At 38.9% G+C, this 17,327-nt stretch overlaps 1 protein-coding gene across 9 annotated transcripts in view; it reads left to right on the top strand.

Annotated features, from left to right (window-relative positions):
* Positions 1-17,327, top strand: part of REPS1 (RALBP1 associated Eps domain containing 1) — a 106,644-nt gene that overhangs the window by 34,790 nt on the left and 54,527 nt on the right. For all 9 annotated transcript variants that reach the window (XM_077813133.1, XM_077813136.1, XM_077813132.1 and 6 more), the window contains one exon: positions 9,685-9,838. In XM_077813133.1, coding sequence (XP_077669259.1) covers positions 9,685-9,838 — 154 coding nt within the window. The remainder of the gene's footprint in view (positions 1-9,684; positions 9,839-17,327) is intronic.

Genomic DNA, 17,327 nt, shown 5'->3' with positions numbered 1-17,327 from the left:
TGTTTGTAGAGGAATATCTTTAAAGGGCATTCAGCCTTGTGCAGTATTCACTCAGCTTGAGGAGGGAGTAGAGCCAAATGATAAAAGGTTGTTCTTTTGGTGAAGGCCTCAAGGGCTTGTTCCTAAGAATCCCAGAGGCTGAAACCTATAGATTTTTCTACAGATCTGATCCCTACAGGTTCCCTGCAGTGGATCAGTATGAAGAACTCTCATTAGAATATAAACAGTCCTTTGTTCCATTGATGGACATCCTTATTGAACAAGGAACAAAGCAGGGAGATGATCTGAGGAAGGGGAAAGTGGCTTCTTAGAAGAGAAACAGTCCTAGTACTTAGAGCTGTTTTCAGTGACTTGTTGGGATTCCCTATTTGATTTGCATCTATTTCGGTGTAATCTCTCTAAAATCAGACCAGTAAATGTTGCCCTCAGGTGGATTGGTTTTGAAGGTTCCTGGAGCTTGGTACTGAAGATGCTGTCTGATCTGGTACACAATTGGAAGTTATATGTGGTCTCTGGAGGGCTTTAGGTTTGTAATGTGATATTGGACATTCTCTTGATTTAGAGAGAGTCAGTCTGGGGTTGGGTGCCCTATTCAAAAGTACTAGTCTTATTTCTATAAAAATCTAGTTGTGCCTTTGAACCTGTTAGTATTGGGATAAGTTGGCTGCTCTGTAAATCTGCATTCCAGATGTGGCTTTTCAAGTTTGAATATCAGGCTGTGATCTGAAGGGCAGATGCATAGCTCTTTGAGACTTCCCTCCTTGGTTCTGATTTCGCCCATTAAGATTTGAGTAGCTGTCTAGGCATTGTCTGGCTGGTTGGAGACAGTTTTTCCTCATGATCCTTTTTATCAATTTAATTTCTGTGGGGCAAGTGACTTATGTGGCCCCAGTATCTTCTTACTCAGTTTTCAGAGTAGCAGCCGTGTTAGTCTGTATTTGCAAAAAGAAAAGGAGTACTTGTGGCACCTTAGAGACTAACAAATTTATTTGAACATAAGCTGTAGCTCACGAAAGCTTATGCTCAGATAGATTTGTTAGTCTCTAAGGTGCCACAAGTACTCCTTTTCTTCTTACTCAGAGTTCTTTTCGTGTCTTGTCAAAGGTACAGGGACATGTTGAGTCACTTAATTTGTCTCCAAAGTCCAGACAGATAGCACAGACTCCTAATCTTCTGGAAGCTAGTCTGCCTCAGTTGATACTTTTGGAGGAGGAAGGGGAGGGATAGGTGACTGGAGAGCTTCATGAAACTTCTGAGCATTCTGTAGATCACTCTCTGGTGTTTTTTCTTCATAATGAGATCATAGCAGGGTCTTTCAGGAAATGAAGGAACATCTACTTGGGTTTTGGAGACTAACAATGGCTTTGCTAAGTAATGGAGCTGGTCAAAACTTCTTGGCATTTCAATAAAAACTAATTGCATAACAAAAAAGCACTTTTCTAATAGCTTTAACTAATGAAAGGCTATTGAGTCTACTCTGAAGGTCTGGCCATAGGCACTGATGTTCTAATGTGCTGGGGGGTGCTCCACTCCAGGCCCCGCCCCCACACCACCCCTTCTGCCCAAGGCCCCTCTTCGCCCTGCCTCACCTCTTCCTGCCCCATTTAGTCCCCTCCCCCGAGCACACTCTGCCCTCGCTCCTCCCCAGCGCCTCCTGCATGCTGTGGAACAGCTGATCTGTGGCAGGCGGGAGGTGCTGATCGGCGGGACTACCAGTGGGTGCTAAGCACCCACCATGTTTTTTTCTGTGGGTGCTCCAGCCCTGGAGTCGGCACCTATGGGCAATACCCTATCACTGTTGTGACTGCCTAGAGGTGGATAGATCAGATTTAGCAATCCCAGATAAGGGGGCTGGGGTTAGCTGGCCAGCATGGGGCTGGGGTTGGTCTCTGCTGCAGGAGAACCAATTCAAGACCTGCGTGCAGGGGGTTAACGGTTAGGGTGGCTTAATGGTAGGATTAATAGTTAACAGTTTACTGTTTAATATTTTACATCTCTAGTTCATTCTCATTTGGTTGGTAATAACAATGAAAGCATGTTGATTTTCAGCCAGCCCTGGGTGTTAAATTGAACACTGCTTGTTAGCTGTTTGGATTTATCGATACACATTAATTTAAGCAATTATGTAGCTTAAAGTACTTCTATTTAGATTTTTAATTTTTAAATGTTTTAATGTGATGAATGCCATACTTTATTTACTAGATTTTTGTATTTGATTTATGTCAAACTGTATGCAGATGGAAATTTGAAATTCAATTAAAGGTATGAAAGCAGCATTTTAAAATTGTTTATTAGTAGGGCTGTCAATTGCAATTAACTGAAGCAATTAACACAAAAAAAATTAGATTTTAAAAGCGTGATTAATCGCAGTTTTAATTGCACTGTTAATAGAATACCAATTTAAATTGGTATTCTAAATATTTTGGGATGTTTTCCACAGTTTCAAATATATTGATTTCAGTTACAACACAATACAAAGTGTACAGTGCTCACTTTATTACTTTTTATTACAAATATTTGCACTGTAAAAAATAGTATTTTTCAATTCACTTCCGTACAAGTACTGTAGTGCAATCTCTTTATTGTGAAAGTGCAACTTACAAATGTAGAATTTTTTTACATAACTGCACTCATAAACAAAACATGTAAAATTTTAGTCTACAAGTCCACTCAGTTCTACTTTTTGTTCAGCTAAGACAAATAAGTTTGTTTACATTTACAGGAGATAATGCTGCCCACTTATTTACAATGTCACCTGAAAGTGAGAACAGGTGTTCACATGACGCTGTTGTAGCAGGCGTTGCAAGGTATTTTACATGCCGGATATGCTAAACATTTGTATGCCTTCATGCTTTGACCAACATTCCAGAGGACATGCTTCCATGCTGATGACGCTAATTTAAAAAAAAACAAAACGTTAATTAAATTTGTGACTGAACTCCTTGGGGGAGAATTGTATGTCTTCTGCTCTGTGGTTTTACTCACATTCTACCATGTATTTCATGTTATGGCAGTCTCAGATGACGACCAAGCATATGTTAGATTTAAGAACTCTTTCACTGCAGATATGACGAAACGCAAGGGAGGTACCAATATGAGATTTCTAAAGACAGCTACAGCACTCGATCCAAGGTTTAAGAAACTGAAGTGCCGTCCACAATCTGAGAGGGACAAGGCATGGAAAACATGCTGTCAAAGTCTTAGAGCAACACTCAGAACTACAGAACCTGAATCACCAAAAAAGAAAATCCACCTTCTGTGGGTGGCGTCTGACTCAGATGATGAAAATGAAGGTGCACAGCTTTGGGTCATTATCAAGTAGAACACAGCTGTTCTCGCTTTCAGGTGACATTGTAAATAAGAAGTGGGCAGCAAACATTATCACCAGTAAATGTAAACAAACTTGTTTGTCGTAGCACAGTGGCTCTCAACCTTTCAAGACTACTGTACCCCTTTCAGGAGTCCGATTTGTCTTGTGTATCCCCAAGTTTTACCTCACTTAAACTACTTGCTTACAAAATCAGACCTAAAAATACAAAGGTGTTACAGCACACTGTTACTAAAAAATTGCTTACTTTCTCATTTTTGTCATATAATTATAAAATAAATCAATTGGAATATAAATATTGTACTTGCATTTCAATGTATAGTACATAGAGCAGTATAAAGTCATTGAATGAAATCTTAATTTGTACTATCTTTGCTAGTGCTTTTTATGCAGCCTGTTGTAAAACTAGGCAAATATCTAAATGTACCCCCTGGAAGACCTCTGCATACCCTCTGGGATAGGCGTACCCCTGGTTGAGAACCGTTTTAGCAATTGGCTGAACAAAAGGTAGGACTGAGTAGACTTGTAGGCTCTGAAATTTTAAGTGTTTTGTTTTTGAGTAGTTATTTTTTTAAAAAAATTACATTTATAAATTGCACTTTCCAGATAGAGATTTCACTGCAATACTTCCATGAAAATGAATTGAAAAATACAATTATCTTTTTTACGATACAAATATTTGTAATCAAAACTAATATAAAGTGAGCACTGTATACTTTGTATTCTGTGTGGTAATTGAAATATATTTGAAAATGTAGGGGAAAAATCCAAAAATATTTATAATTTTAAATTGGTGGTGGTGTTAAACAGTGCGCTTAAAACTGTGATTAATTGCAATTATTTTTGTAATTGTTTGAGAGCCCGATTTTAGTTAAATAAAATTACCTTAAACATTATGGGTGCATAAGAAAAAGTTTATCAAAACAAATTTTGCCTTCAAAACTGATTTATTAAACAAAGGAACTATTAAAGGTAGTGAATTGAGTGATTGTTTCTGGTCACCCTGGGCCAGATTTTCAAAGGCATTTGGGTGCTTAGTAGGATTTTCAAAAGTGCCAAAGCAGGTTAGGTGCCTAACTCCAGTTGAAATCTATGGGAGTAAGAACCTAAGCAGGATCGGTGCTTTTGAAAAGCATAATTAAGCATGTATTTGCATCTTAAGACCCTAAATACCTTTGACAATCTGGCTCCATTCCTTTGGTTTTAGAATTCAATCTCATCCTTTCCCAGGAAAACAAGTTTTCTCGCTTTTTCAACTCCCGGTTGATTTCTTAGCTTTGAATGAAGTAATCCACATGTAGAAAATACTTTGCACTTCCAGCTAAACTGAAACCAAAAGCTTTTCTGTAGAAGAAACTAAAAGTATGTATGTTTGGAAAAGAATAAAGACTAAAAATAATAAGATTGTGATATATTTAAAGCTTGAGGAGGCCTAAGAAGTTACATTCCCCCAAAAATTCTGTAATTAAAAAGGCAGCACCATTTAATTAACTGATACAGCATATTTTTATGTAATTTTCATAATTTATAAGTTTAGGCCTTAATGTAGGTTCTTGTTTGAGCAGTGTCCCTATGGATGCTCCACTTCAGGTGTGCATGTGCCCCACGCACCCCACCTTTGATTCGAGATTTTTATTATCAGTGTCTCTGTCCCACGAATGTGCTGCTGATAATCGTGCCCAGCAGTAAGACTATATCAGGCTGAATGGGCAACCTGCCCTCAGTTCCTTCTGAACTGCATCAACCTGCCACAGAATTTATCATGTCTGCATGTGCGTTCCTCATGCAGAGTTTGTTCTACTTAGGGCTTGTCTACACGTAGTATTGCGACAACGCAGCTGTGCTGTTGCAGCTCTTAGTGAAGATGCTATCTATGCCAATGGGAGAGCTTCTCCCTTCAGCATAGGTACTCCACCTACCCAAGAGGTGGCACTATGTCAATGGGAGAAGGCTTCCCGTAGACATAACTCCCACTGTAGACAGTGCTATGTTGACATAACTACGTTGTTCGGGGGTGTGGATTTTCCACATCTCTGAGCAACGTAGTTATACTGATATAAGTTTGTAGTGTTGACCAGGGCTTAGTTTGTTAGTTATAGGTAGTTACTGGTTGCTGAAAAGATTTTTATTTCCTCCACGGAAATCTGCCTGTGACAGGCATTTCCAGTTCACCAAGGTTTAAATATTATCTCGTGTAAAAAGGCTGTCCTAGTCCGTGAAGCGCACTGTGTTTGCTGACTGGGAAAGTCACACATCCCACGGAAGTGTAACTTCTGTTTTGGCCCTCAAATCCAGGGCACGACGTAACCAGGAAGTCAAGCTGCAGCTGTTAATAGATTGTTAAATCTAGGGTGCTCCATTACCTGCCCTCCTTCCTCTCTGCTTCAAGGCTTCCTTCTGAGGCTCGGCGTTAGAGAAGGAACTGAGGGTAGTTTGCCCAGGTAGCACCATGTAGCCTCATATAGCCTCGGTGCAGTGCATGAGGATATCAGCAGTGCATGTGCAGAATGAATGGATACTACTAGTGAAAATCTTCGATCACAGGTACATGGGGCACATGTGCACCTAAAGTGGAGAACCCAGATAGGGACACATCTTGAAGAACCACAGTTACTGCTTTGTCATAATTTCAAGTTTAAGTAACAGGTTTATTTTTAAAAAGAAAAATGGACTTAATATAAATTTAAAAAAAAATCAAATTTAAATTAATCTGATTTTAAAAATTCATCTGTTTTTATCCACTCTACCTAGACCTCACTTAGATGGTGAGGGAGGTTCCATAGTTTATATCTCAAGAGGTCCACAAGTTCTTCTCTGGGCAGGATGAAACCTTATAAGAATTCTGTCATTTGTGGGATTTTGGAGGAGGGGGAAAGGAAGCCCAAAAAGGGGGGTAATCCTTGCCCCAATTATCCAACTAGGAAAAGAGCCTACTGTATATACACATCTGTTACACATCAGGCCAAGAAGCCCACACAAGGTGGATAAGGCCCTAGTGGCTAGGGAAATTGTGCTCAACCTTTTTTGACCTGTGACTGAATATCTTTTTGCTGAAAATTTCCATAATTTGTGGTGGGGTTCTGCAAGAGGTGGTCCTTCAGAGATTTACCACCTAAGGCCTCCTTCTGAACTTAACTTTAAAAAACAAACTAATAAAAAACAACAAAATTTCATTGTGTAGAAGGAAGCTCACTTACCAGTAACTGAACTGGAGTTTTCTAAGTACGCTGTCTCTGTAGATTCCCACTGACTATTCTTCCTTCCATGTTTCTTTGGAAGCTTTTTTTTGTAGCTCATAGTGAAGATAAAACTGAGATATTAAATGTCAGGCCTCCCTTGCAACCAAATTGCAAACCATAACTGCCAAATACACAGGGCCTGCCTGTAACCCAGTGGACATGGAAACCAAAGGAAAAGGGATGAGAAAACAGTTTGTAACAAGCAGCATAGAAATTAATGAATCATGGCCCTAAAGGTTTTGTTTTAGAATCTGTTGTGAAATTATCACGTGTAGATTGAAACCTGTGTTGAGGAATGGGAAGCGTTTGGGATTCTTGCACTATCAATTGTATAACTGTAGAGTATTAAACTCTCACAGCATACTGGTTTATCCATTTTTGGCAAGATGAAAAAGGTAGTGTCTGAGACTAGGATAGTCTAATTCACCCACAAACAATAGGGCTCAGTCTAGTCTAGACATTCAGTCTTGAAGTTGGGCAACCAAACATCAGGTTTAACGGTTGACAAACTATTTCTTAGATGCATGTCCTGTTTTAATTTCTGGGTAAAATTTTCTTGGATATTTTTCTTTCTGAAGCTGACCCCAGCTGCTTTAGCATTATAGCTTATATATCTATTCAACATTAATCTTGCTGCCTTAAGGGTAAACTGTAGAGCAAAAGAAAACTTGTGACTTCTATTGCCCATTTAATATATAAAGTGCCTCAGTGTGCAGTTGTCTTATACTGAAATCAGGTACTGATGTTTTTTAAGCTCTTTGCTCTCTGATTCACCTTTCTTTGATGTCATTATAGTGTTATTTACGTTTATAGATCAAAAAGGAGTAGTGAACAGCACACTCTTTTTTTGTTTACCAGTTCACCTTTAAACTGGCTACATGGGAGGTTGGACCTTGTCTGTAGCTGTATGAGCTAGTTAATATGGAAACACTATTCTTAATTAATAAAAATCTTCCTCGTTTCTTGAAGCATTATTTAAAGGGGCATTTCAGTTTTTTCTGTGCTGTTTTTAAGATATCAGGGAGTCAATAACTTCTGTCTTATACTGTTCCCTGCAACAGGTTGTGTGCTGTTTTAAACTACTGTAGTCATAAGTACAGGTGACACAATTCGTATACAAGGCACCTGTTGGATTTATTAACAAAGGCCTTTTAGATAGTTTGGTTAGAGTTCTAAGTTTTTTTAATGGAAAGACAGAGCTGTAGAGAGCATGTTTTTCAATTTTCTGCATGCTACTTTTTGGAGAAAGGGAGCAACTTGACAATATCTGTTTAGAAAAGCTGACTTCACATAGGGATTACACATGTGACCCTCTGTTCCTGTGTTATACCAATAAAATAAAAACCAGCAGGATCTTATTAAAGGGGAAAAGGCAAAATGCCACATTTGTTGTGAATACAGAAAGAATCATAGTTAGTTATAGCTATAATATTCCATTCAATTTCATATTTATTCACACATTCATTCATACACACACAGGTTCTGCAAGGTTATCATAGTTACCAGCCCTAGAGTTGCTCATGCCAAGCCACTGGCCGGGTGGCCTGGACATGAGGAGGGAGCAGGGCCTTGTCAGATGCTCATCTGATGCTCCTGGAAGTTGGTTTGCAGAATCAGACCCCAAGTTCTCACTTTCTAGAGTCCATTTTTATAGGAATTTCTTCCTATGCCAGTCTATGGGAATTGCTTCATCATGCTGTTGCTGAATCAATCAGCAGATGGCACATTCCTGATGGCTCCGTGCTGCTAGATGTTATCTTGTTCTTTGGTTCTCCCATTCTTGAGGCTGTTGGGTGGATTCCAGTCTGCACTCTGGGGGTCCTCTGGTTATTTCCACTTGACCCCTTCTTCAGCCGATGGACACTGGATTCTTAGGCTGGCACCTCCCTGATCATTCAGTTATCCACACCAAGCATCTATCCACATACATCCTCTGTCTCTGTTTTAATCACAATTGTTAACAAAGCGAGATGGATAGCTCAGTGGTTTGAGCATTGGCCTGCTAAACCCAGGGTTGTGAGTTCAATCCTTGAGGGGGCCATTTAGGGATTTGGGGCAAAAATTGGGGATTGGTCCTGCTTTGAGCAGGGGGTTGGACTAGATGACCTCCTGAGGTCCCTTCCAATCCTGATATTCTATGATTCTATGAATACAACAGAAGGGCGGGGAGTCTCTGGGTGCTGTTTCTGTTACAGAGTATTGCTTTGAGTCTCTCTCTGTGTGAGTAGTTACAAAGAATTGCTTTGAGAACAGACTCTGTCTTAGAATGTACTAACACAATTAGCAGCTTGCAAGTTTCACACATAGAGGGAGAGAAAGAGTACCAAAAACCAAGAGACCTCTTAATTAGTAATACCCTGGGATTTAAACTATGGGGAATCAAACTCATTTCTGATTTTAATACAGAACTTCTTTAATATGATCCAACACCTGTCCTTGTTCAGTGGGAACTGAGCTGTGAACACATTTGTGTTCTGGGCAGGATAAAACTCTCCTTCAGAAGCATTCTGATGCCATAGCCACTATATGGGTGTGACCAATAGTGAGCTATGTTTTTGATAGTCACACTTTTCTTTTTGTTTAAAAACATTCAGATGCAATTATTTCAAATAAGTTAAATATCGGTAGCCTACTAATTTAAAATTGTATGTTTACCTCTAACTTGCTTTTGAAATGGAAATAACTGCTTGAATATAACCCATTTGGCGTGAGCTAGGTGGGATAGTGGGTTATGCAGTTACTAACCTTTCATCTTTTAACACCTGGGTTTAAATGCAGCTTCTGTCACAAGTGAAAGAGCTTTATGGTCACCTAGTCTTCCATATTCATGTGTTTGCAAAACCAGTGTAATTTGGCCCCATTGTTGTCCGTCAAAAATGTTGAGAGTCCAGATCATGATGGATTTGCACTTCTGGGTGGCGGAAAAATATAGCCAGTGTCAATTATACTGTGCCTAACTCCTGCTGTTCTGTCACTGTTATAAATATTTCCTGTTCCAAAAAAGGAATATTTTAAATCTACTGAACAGTTGTTTTTTAGAAATAATGGTTTTTAGATAGGTTTTTATGATTTTAGTGATATAGTACAAAATTTTTAAAAGTTCCTTTGTTTTATTAGGAGTCCACATCTCCAGTTGTTTCACCACAGCAGTCCCCACCAACCTCTCCACATACATGGAGGAAGCACAACCGCCATCCCAGCGGAGGGAATAATGAACGACCTCTTGCTGGACCTGGGCCTTTTTGGGCTCCATTTAGTGAAGCACAACCAGGTATAAATGTCTTATGTTATCCTTCAAGTGTTGCCTGACGTTGTGGAATTTAAAAAAAAAAAAAAGCTTAAAGTTTAGGTCAGCTTAGATTTACATTTTCACTATGGACAGAACTAAGTAGCAGAAAAAGGACAGGAATAAAGTATCACTCTACACAGTTATCAAGCGCACCTCTGTTGCAGTTCTCTGTTAAATTGGTGCCTGCCAAAACTGCATAATCTGCAGCACGGCTGTGACAGGCTCATCACCTAAGTCTGATGTGGAAAATGCCAAAGATTGTGACAGGAGGGAGAGGATGGAACAGTTGCATGTGTCCCTAAACGAAATATATAGCAGTATAAAACTGACGTTTTCTACTCCTGGGGAAATTCTGCACCAAAAAATTAAAAATTTTGTGGACAATATTTTAAAATTCTACATATTTTATTTGTCAAAATAACACAATATAATAATGCCAGTTTCAGTTACTTTGGTCATTTATTTCAAAATACCTGTCAGCAAGTATGTCTGTAACAATACAGACCAAAAAAATAAAAAAAAATTCAAGAAATGGTTTTTTTGACAAATTGATTCCTTACCAGGCATATTAATGCAGAACTTTGAGTAATTCATTTAAACTTCAGTACAGAAACTTATTTCCTGCACCCTGCAGAAGCAATGAAAATGCTTGGGAGGAGTCGGGGTAACGGAGGAGCTGACTGAGAGGGAAGGAGCCTGGAGGTGAATTTGTAGGATTGTTGAGTGTGGGTGGGACAAGTAAGAGACAGGAATTTGGGGGAGTAGTATTATTAGGGAGTTGGGAAACCTCCCCAGTGCAGACCCAGGCTGACCCCTAGCCTTTCCCATTGAGACAGGTACATCTGCCTCCCATACCCATTTGGCCCTGCAGCCCTCCTCCTCTCTCCCCCCCCCCATTCAGCCCCTGCCTCAAAGCAATCACTAGCTCCTGAGCCTATGCCTCAGTCTGTGGTGTGTCCCCCCCTGACCCCCCCGGCCCTTCTGAACCCCAGTCTGTGACACCCCCACCCAGCAGTCCTGTGTGCCCTGCTCTGACTGTCCTGTGCCTCCTCACCTGGCACTGTGAGGAACACAGCCTCCCCCTCCCTCTCTGTTGGCTGGTTGCCCTCTCTTCTGGCACCACAGTAGCCCCTGGTGGGCAAAAGGTGTAATTGCAGCACCTCTCCGGCAGAACTATATTTTGTGAAGGAAAAAAAACATCTGGGGCGAGGAGGGGACATGAATTCTGCATGTGTCCAGTGGTGGAGAATTCCCTCAGGAGTAACGTTCCTGAAACTAGCAGTAATCTTCCCTATCACTGTAAAAATGCAGCTTGAGGGGAAAGCAATGACACTACTATATTGTATGTTTTCAACTATGCTTTTCTTTCTTAGAGTAGGTTAATTAACTTGTCAGATTTTTTTTCAAAACTGAGACCTTAATACTTTGAGTTTTTACTTTCTCTAGCGCTTCTGTGTATATTTAAGATCCATATTCTTAAAGTCTTGTGGTTTGAGTTATATTATGGTGGACTAATAGTTTGATACTCTGTGTGCTGGTACATCCAGTAGGCCTGTGTTAATTGTTTCTTTTTGAATAGTAACAAAATATCTTGTCTGATCCCAATGTTTCTACAAGTTCCATTTTCTTTTCTCCTCTCCCCTACTGTTCCCAGGTTTTCTACTTACAAGTGAATCCTAATTCAGGTTACACTTCTGCTTTTAGTATTATTTCTTGTTACAATATATTATCTTTTAAATTAGCATTTGGATTATTTTTTATATTTGAATACTTATGATTAGTAAGGTGTATTATAATTGGACTACTGTTTTTCAGTACATCCTTTATTGACCATACTTTGAGGACCAGGGAACTTCTTATGTGAGAATTGTCTGATGGTATTTTCTTGAGCTGTCAAGTCCTGAGAAAAGACAAAAATTTGTTTTTATTTTCAGGGACATATAGAAAGCCTAGATCAGGGGTTGGCAACCTTTCAGAAATGGTGTGCCGAGTCTTCATTTATTCACTCTGATTTATGGCTTCATGTGCCAGTAATACATTTTAACGTTTTTAGAACATCTCTTTCTATAAGTCTTTAATATAGAACTAAACTATTGTATGTAAAGTAAATAAGGTTTTTCAAATGTCTAAGAAGCTTCATTTAACATTTAAATTAAAATGCAGAGCCCCCCCCCGACCAGGGGCCAGGACCCGGGCAGTGTGGGCGCCACTGAAAATCAGCTCACATGCTGCCTTTGGCACATGTGCCATAGGTTGCCTACCCCTGGTCTAGATTGTATGCAGAGGGTTGTGCCAATTATGTTGTCTCAACAAGTATCATGCCCTAGTAGTTAGGCATGCTTATAAATTATCTGATATAAAGATCATACAGTTTCTTCACTGTGCACATGTCACGCGTTTGAGTACCACAGAATAGGTTTAGTCAAACAGTTTTAACAGCCCTAGTTAATTTGCATTTTTTAATGGATAAATTGACTTCCTCTTCACCCCTGCATATAGTAGAATACTTGAGAACCTAGATTCTTACAGGTTCAAATGCAGATGAGCTATTTCTGGTGGCTGTCTTGTAGTTTTCAAAGCCAGTGGATTCCAGGGATTTGTCAGTAACTTGCTCTTTATTCATTTTTCATAACTACAGTAGTTTGCTGCAGAATTCCGTATTAATCAGTCAGTTCTGGCAAAAATATTCCTATTCAGTGAATGAATTTACTGACTCTAAAATGCTGTCAGAATTTGACCAAAAACTCAACCCTCTTAAATTCTGTTTTTTGTCACTTCCTCCAGATATTTCCTACACTGAAACACTATTTACTGTATTCAAAATTGTTCATTGCAGCAGGATTATATGTATTGCAAATGCTGTCTCCTATCTCTAGTTTCCAGCTAGAATAGGTTTTAATATTCTGTTGTAGCTCATGGCAAACCATGTCCATTCTGATTCACAGAGGAAAGACTTTTCTTAACCCAACTAGCACCTTGGTATGAATCATAGCTGTGCTTTACACACACACAAGGGGGGTGGGGGGGGTGAGAGAGAGAGAAGTGGTGATAGTACTCTTATTTAAGTGGGGGTCTAATAGTACAGACTAGAATGATGGTGTTGGGCGGTGCTCTGCAAAATTCCAAATCCAGCTCTGCCAATGGTCCTAACCTTGGAGATTCCCTTCCTGTTCCAGTCTTGAGTGTCTCTTGAATAATCAGCTAACTGTCAAATTGAGCCACTTTTCTGTTATGTTCCAAAAGTTCCAAGAGGTTTTAAAGATGAGACCACAGAATTTTCACTTGTAATCCAGACAGGTGATCCAGGTCTCTCTAGCTATAAATCCAGTGTGTCTCATGCTAGGATTTAGAGAAGATTATCCTGATATTTAGGACTAGTTATTAGAGTTACCTTTTTGCAGGGGACAACTCATTGCCTGTGTCCCCTGTACTACCTTCTCCTCAAGTTCTACATTGAATCCCTCAATGTTTAAGAATATTGAACTTCTCACCCAAGAAAAAAACTTCATCTATTTTAGTTACCCATTTGGCCCCTATTACTATAGTGTCTGAGCACCATATAGTCTTTAGTACATTCATCCTTGCAATACCCCATTGAGGCATGGAAAGGCTGTTACCTCTGTTTTACAGATGGGGAGCTGAGAACCAGAGACAGTCTTCCCCAAGGACATTCAGGAAGTATAGTCGGGCAGGGACCTGAACCCAGGTCTCCATAAGGCTAGTACCTTAATCCTTGAACTATCTTTTCTGCTGGTATTAATCTTCCATTTGTCTTTTCCAGTTTCTAAAGGAATACCTTAGCCAAGCTTCATGCTTCTTTGATCATTTAATTATTCTGTGTGTTGGCGGCCAAGTCAAAGCATAGACCCAACTAACATCTGAGTGGTGATGTATGGAAATGGTTCTTACCAAACCTTTTATAAAGTACAGAATATTGTTAGAGTTTGGAAAGCTGAAAGGCTTATTAGCCAAAAGATAGTAGTTTAACTATTTCCTGGTGCTAGTAAACTTGCACCTGTTTGATGCCGATAACCAAAGTGTGTGAATTCTTTGTTTAAATATATTGTCACCTGTGTGTGCATTGAAAAACAAACTCTTTAATTCAGGGGTGTGTTGTCACCCCTCAAGGAATAAAAACTATACTGTTCTCAGTTTTGATATTTTCTATATGCTTTTTTTGGACCAGTGCCAAAATTGGATTACTAGATCAAGGGGCCAGTGATAATTTTAAGGTCCAGTATTCCTTTTACTGTCAGGATTTGACTCGCATGCCTCATGCTGTTTGGAAGCTGTGGCTACTGTTGACAAAACAGTTACTGTTGCCTAGGCAGAGTGAGAGATGGATCTTACAATCAGATCATTCTGATTATCATCTTGCTGCCTGGTACTTCAGTTAGGACACCATTTTAGTGCGATCTTGTAGTTTGCTAGAAGCGAAGGTTTTTGTGTAGTCGTAGAGGATCTTGGATTTGTGCCCTTTTGTTTAAGATATAAAAAGGCCTGAAAGGTGTTTGCAAGCTTTTCTTTTCTTTTTTTTACCTTAAATTCAGGAATGTAAAGTCTTTTCTTGGTTTTGCTGGAATAGTTTTTGGAGGCTCATGTGGATTCTTACCCCCAATTAAGTGGGAGAGTTTATTCTAACAAAAGTCTATTCTCTTGGGTGTTTCTCAGGAATTTGAATTAAACAGATGCTAACAAAAGTTTTAAATAATCTGAATACAAATTGCTTCCCCTCTCAAACTAAGCTTCAGTTATTGATCTGTCACAAACATACTACTACTCCAGTTCTCCAGAGTTTCCCAGGGAAAAAAACAAAACAGATGCTTGAACTTACTATGAAAAGGAAACAGGTTCTCTGCTCCGTCCACAAAAAAAAAAGTCATGCCTTTATACCTAATCAAGAGAAAAAACAGCACAAACTTTTTTCCTTTTGCATAGCAGTTTAAACTCCAGATCCAGCAGTTAGAAAGTTGGCTGCTAAAAGCTTTTCAGAAATGAAATGATGGTTGAAGTGTCATGGCAGAATAAGGTGGTAATCAAATGACACCATTTTAAGGTCTGTTACTTCATAATATAATAGGGCTAGAAATAGAATCTTTACCAAAACAGTTTTCTTTGGAACTTTATCAATGTTCCCAGTTAACCCTGGAGTGTGAGTATGTGGGAATGCAGCCCCAAACCACCTCAATTTGTTCTCCATGGTGAAGAGAAGGATTATCTTGTAGTTCAGGAAACCTGCTACCTGAAAATATGGGCAAATTTGGAAGCATTTAACCTTGTGAGTAAAGGGCTTATCCTAGAATCCACCCATATCTCTCTGGTCCTGGACTGTTCGCTATACTTGCATGAGCCTGGCAACTGCATTCCCTTATAGTTATTTCAACAGCTAGAAAGAATTGAGTTACAGGCTTCAGTGGCAGACCCCCACAAAGATAGGGGATCCCTTCATGTGTACCCAAAACTTATCCTAAAGTGGTAACAGACTTCTACATCAACCAGTCTCTGTCTTCCTTCCAAACTTTCACTCCCATCCCAGTGAGCCCATCTTCACTCATTGGATGTGAGGAAAGCTCTCTTGATTTTAAGAGAATTATTGAAGGTCTTAGTCCTAACAGATTATTTGTGGCATATGGGGTGAGAGGAATTAAAGCCCATTCCCCATAAGCTACTGCTCAGGGTGGATTTGATTTAAATCAAATTATTTGATTTAAATCACTAGTCAGGAAGACTCTCTTTAATCATGGATTTTTTCTCCATAAAAGTGCATTCTTGTTGGTTGTTATAACCTTAAGACATATTCTTCACAACTCAGAGATAGATGTAGGTTTAATTTTTAGAAGTACACACTATACATTTTTAAGTGATTTATTTTGAAAATTTTTCTGATTAGTTTTACAGATATATCAGAAAATGAATAATTGAAACTATAGAAAATTATGGTGATTTTGAAGGTGGATAGTCTTCAGAATCCTGTATGTTGAGAATGGATTCTCATAAACTAAGTCAATGCAGTTATTTATTACCTGTTTTAGCCCACGAAAGCTTATGCTCAAATAAATTTGTTCATCTCTAAGGTGCCACAAGTACTCTCTGTTCTTTTTGCTCATTTAGTATTACTCATTGCATTCACTGATGGTACTACTTTAAAGATGAAATTATAAAAGGAAGATCTGCCTATTACAGCTATTTATTTTTTATCACAACTGCATCTAAAATGATAGTACCATAGAGTAACAATTATATATTTTGCTCAAACATGAGAATTCAAGAATAGTGCGGAAGGGCGACAGGCAGTCCTTAAGAAGGAAGTATGAAATAAAAAAGTTTGCCAACCTGAAGATCCTGCATGTTCAGACATGTTCCTTTCATCTTCAATGCAGCTTCCTCCTGAGAAAACACTTCTTATGATGTTGTTTCATTAAGTCAACCAGGCCTTGCATTTCTTTGTTGTACTGCTTGCATTTTGCACGCATGCCTGTCTTACCCTGAGGTAGAGGAACTTCATTAAAATATTCCCAAACTGGGTCTCTTTTACGGCCTGCTGGCATTATAGATTTTCCCTTCTAGTGAGAGAATGATATGGTAGATCTCAAATCAGTGAAGGCTACATTCAGAAAGACCTCAAGACTTCTGGAGTATGCTGCTCAAACAGTTCCACTTTTGTTTCTACTGCCTGTCCCTCCCTTCTCACATTTACCTCCAGACTTCTTTTCCTTGTCCAGATCTGTTCTGCTCCCAACAATCTTCTATTCATTGAACTTTTTGAAACTTAGCACTTTTAGAGAGAGGTAAGGGATTGACACAAATTTGCAGAGGGACAATAATGTTGAGGTCTGTTACTTCTCACCTCTGTATATTTATTTAAAAACATTTTTGGTGTTGTTAAGCATGTTATCTCTGGAGACAAATCCACAGATTGAGAACTACAAAACTAAGCATCTCTGATGGTATCTTCTAGACTGAGCACTGAGTCCCATTGGGTAGATAGAAATATTAACCTAAATAATCTATACAGAAGCCCCTGGAACCCCATAAGATTGGGTTCTTAATCCATGAACTATTGGACCTCATTTACAAAACTTTTCTTAAACATTACATGAATATATTCTCATAAAATAGAATTAGAATTTATAATCCCTATTCCATGAGATATCTTAGAGCTATAATGTATTTTCATTAAAACTATATTTAGATAGGTTTTTCCTCAAAAAAGCATTTTATCAAAAAAATCCAATTTAAATAAAAAATCTAATTTTTATTTTTTAAAATCGTTGATTTTTATTCACTCTGCTACTGCTGTTTCAGTGACACATTTAAGGACAGATTCCCATAGGAGAAATGTATAGCACAGCCACATGGAGTTCAGTTCATGCTTTTACTAAGCACTGTGCATTAGTCTTATTCTCAGAGTTAGAGGCGAGACTTGAGAGTTCCTTGGCCTTCCAGGCATTCCAAGAGGTGTTGCTCTTTA

This window comes from Eretmochelys imbricata, chromosome 3 (genome assembly GCF_965152235.1).
Source record: "Eretmochelys imbricata isolate rEreImb1 chromosome 3, rEreImb1.hap1, whole genome shotgun sequence".
In the NCBI taxonomy this organism is placed as follows: Eukaryota; Metazoa; Chordata; order Testudines; family Cheloniidae; genus Eretmochelys; species Eretmochelys imbricata.
The sequence above is the reverse complement of the archived record's forward strand: the minus strand, read 5'-3'. Positions and strand labels throughout refer to the sequence as shown.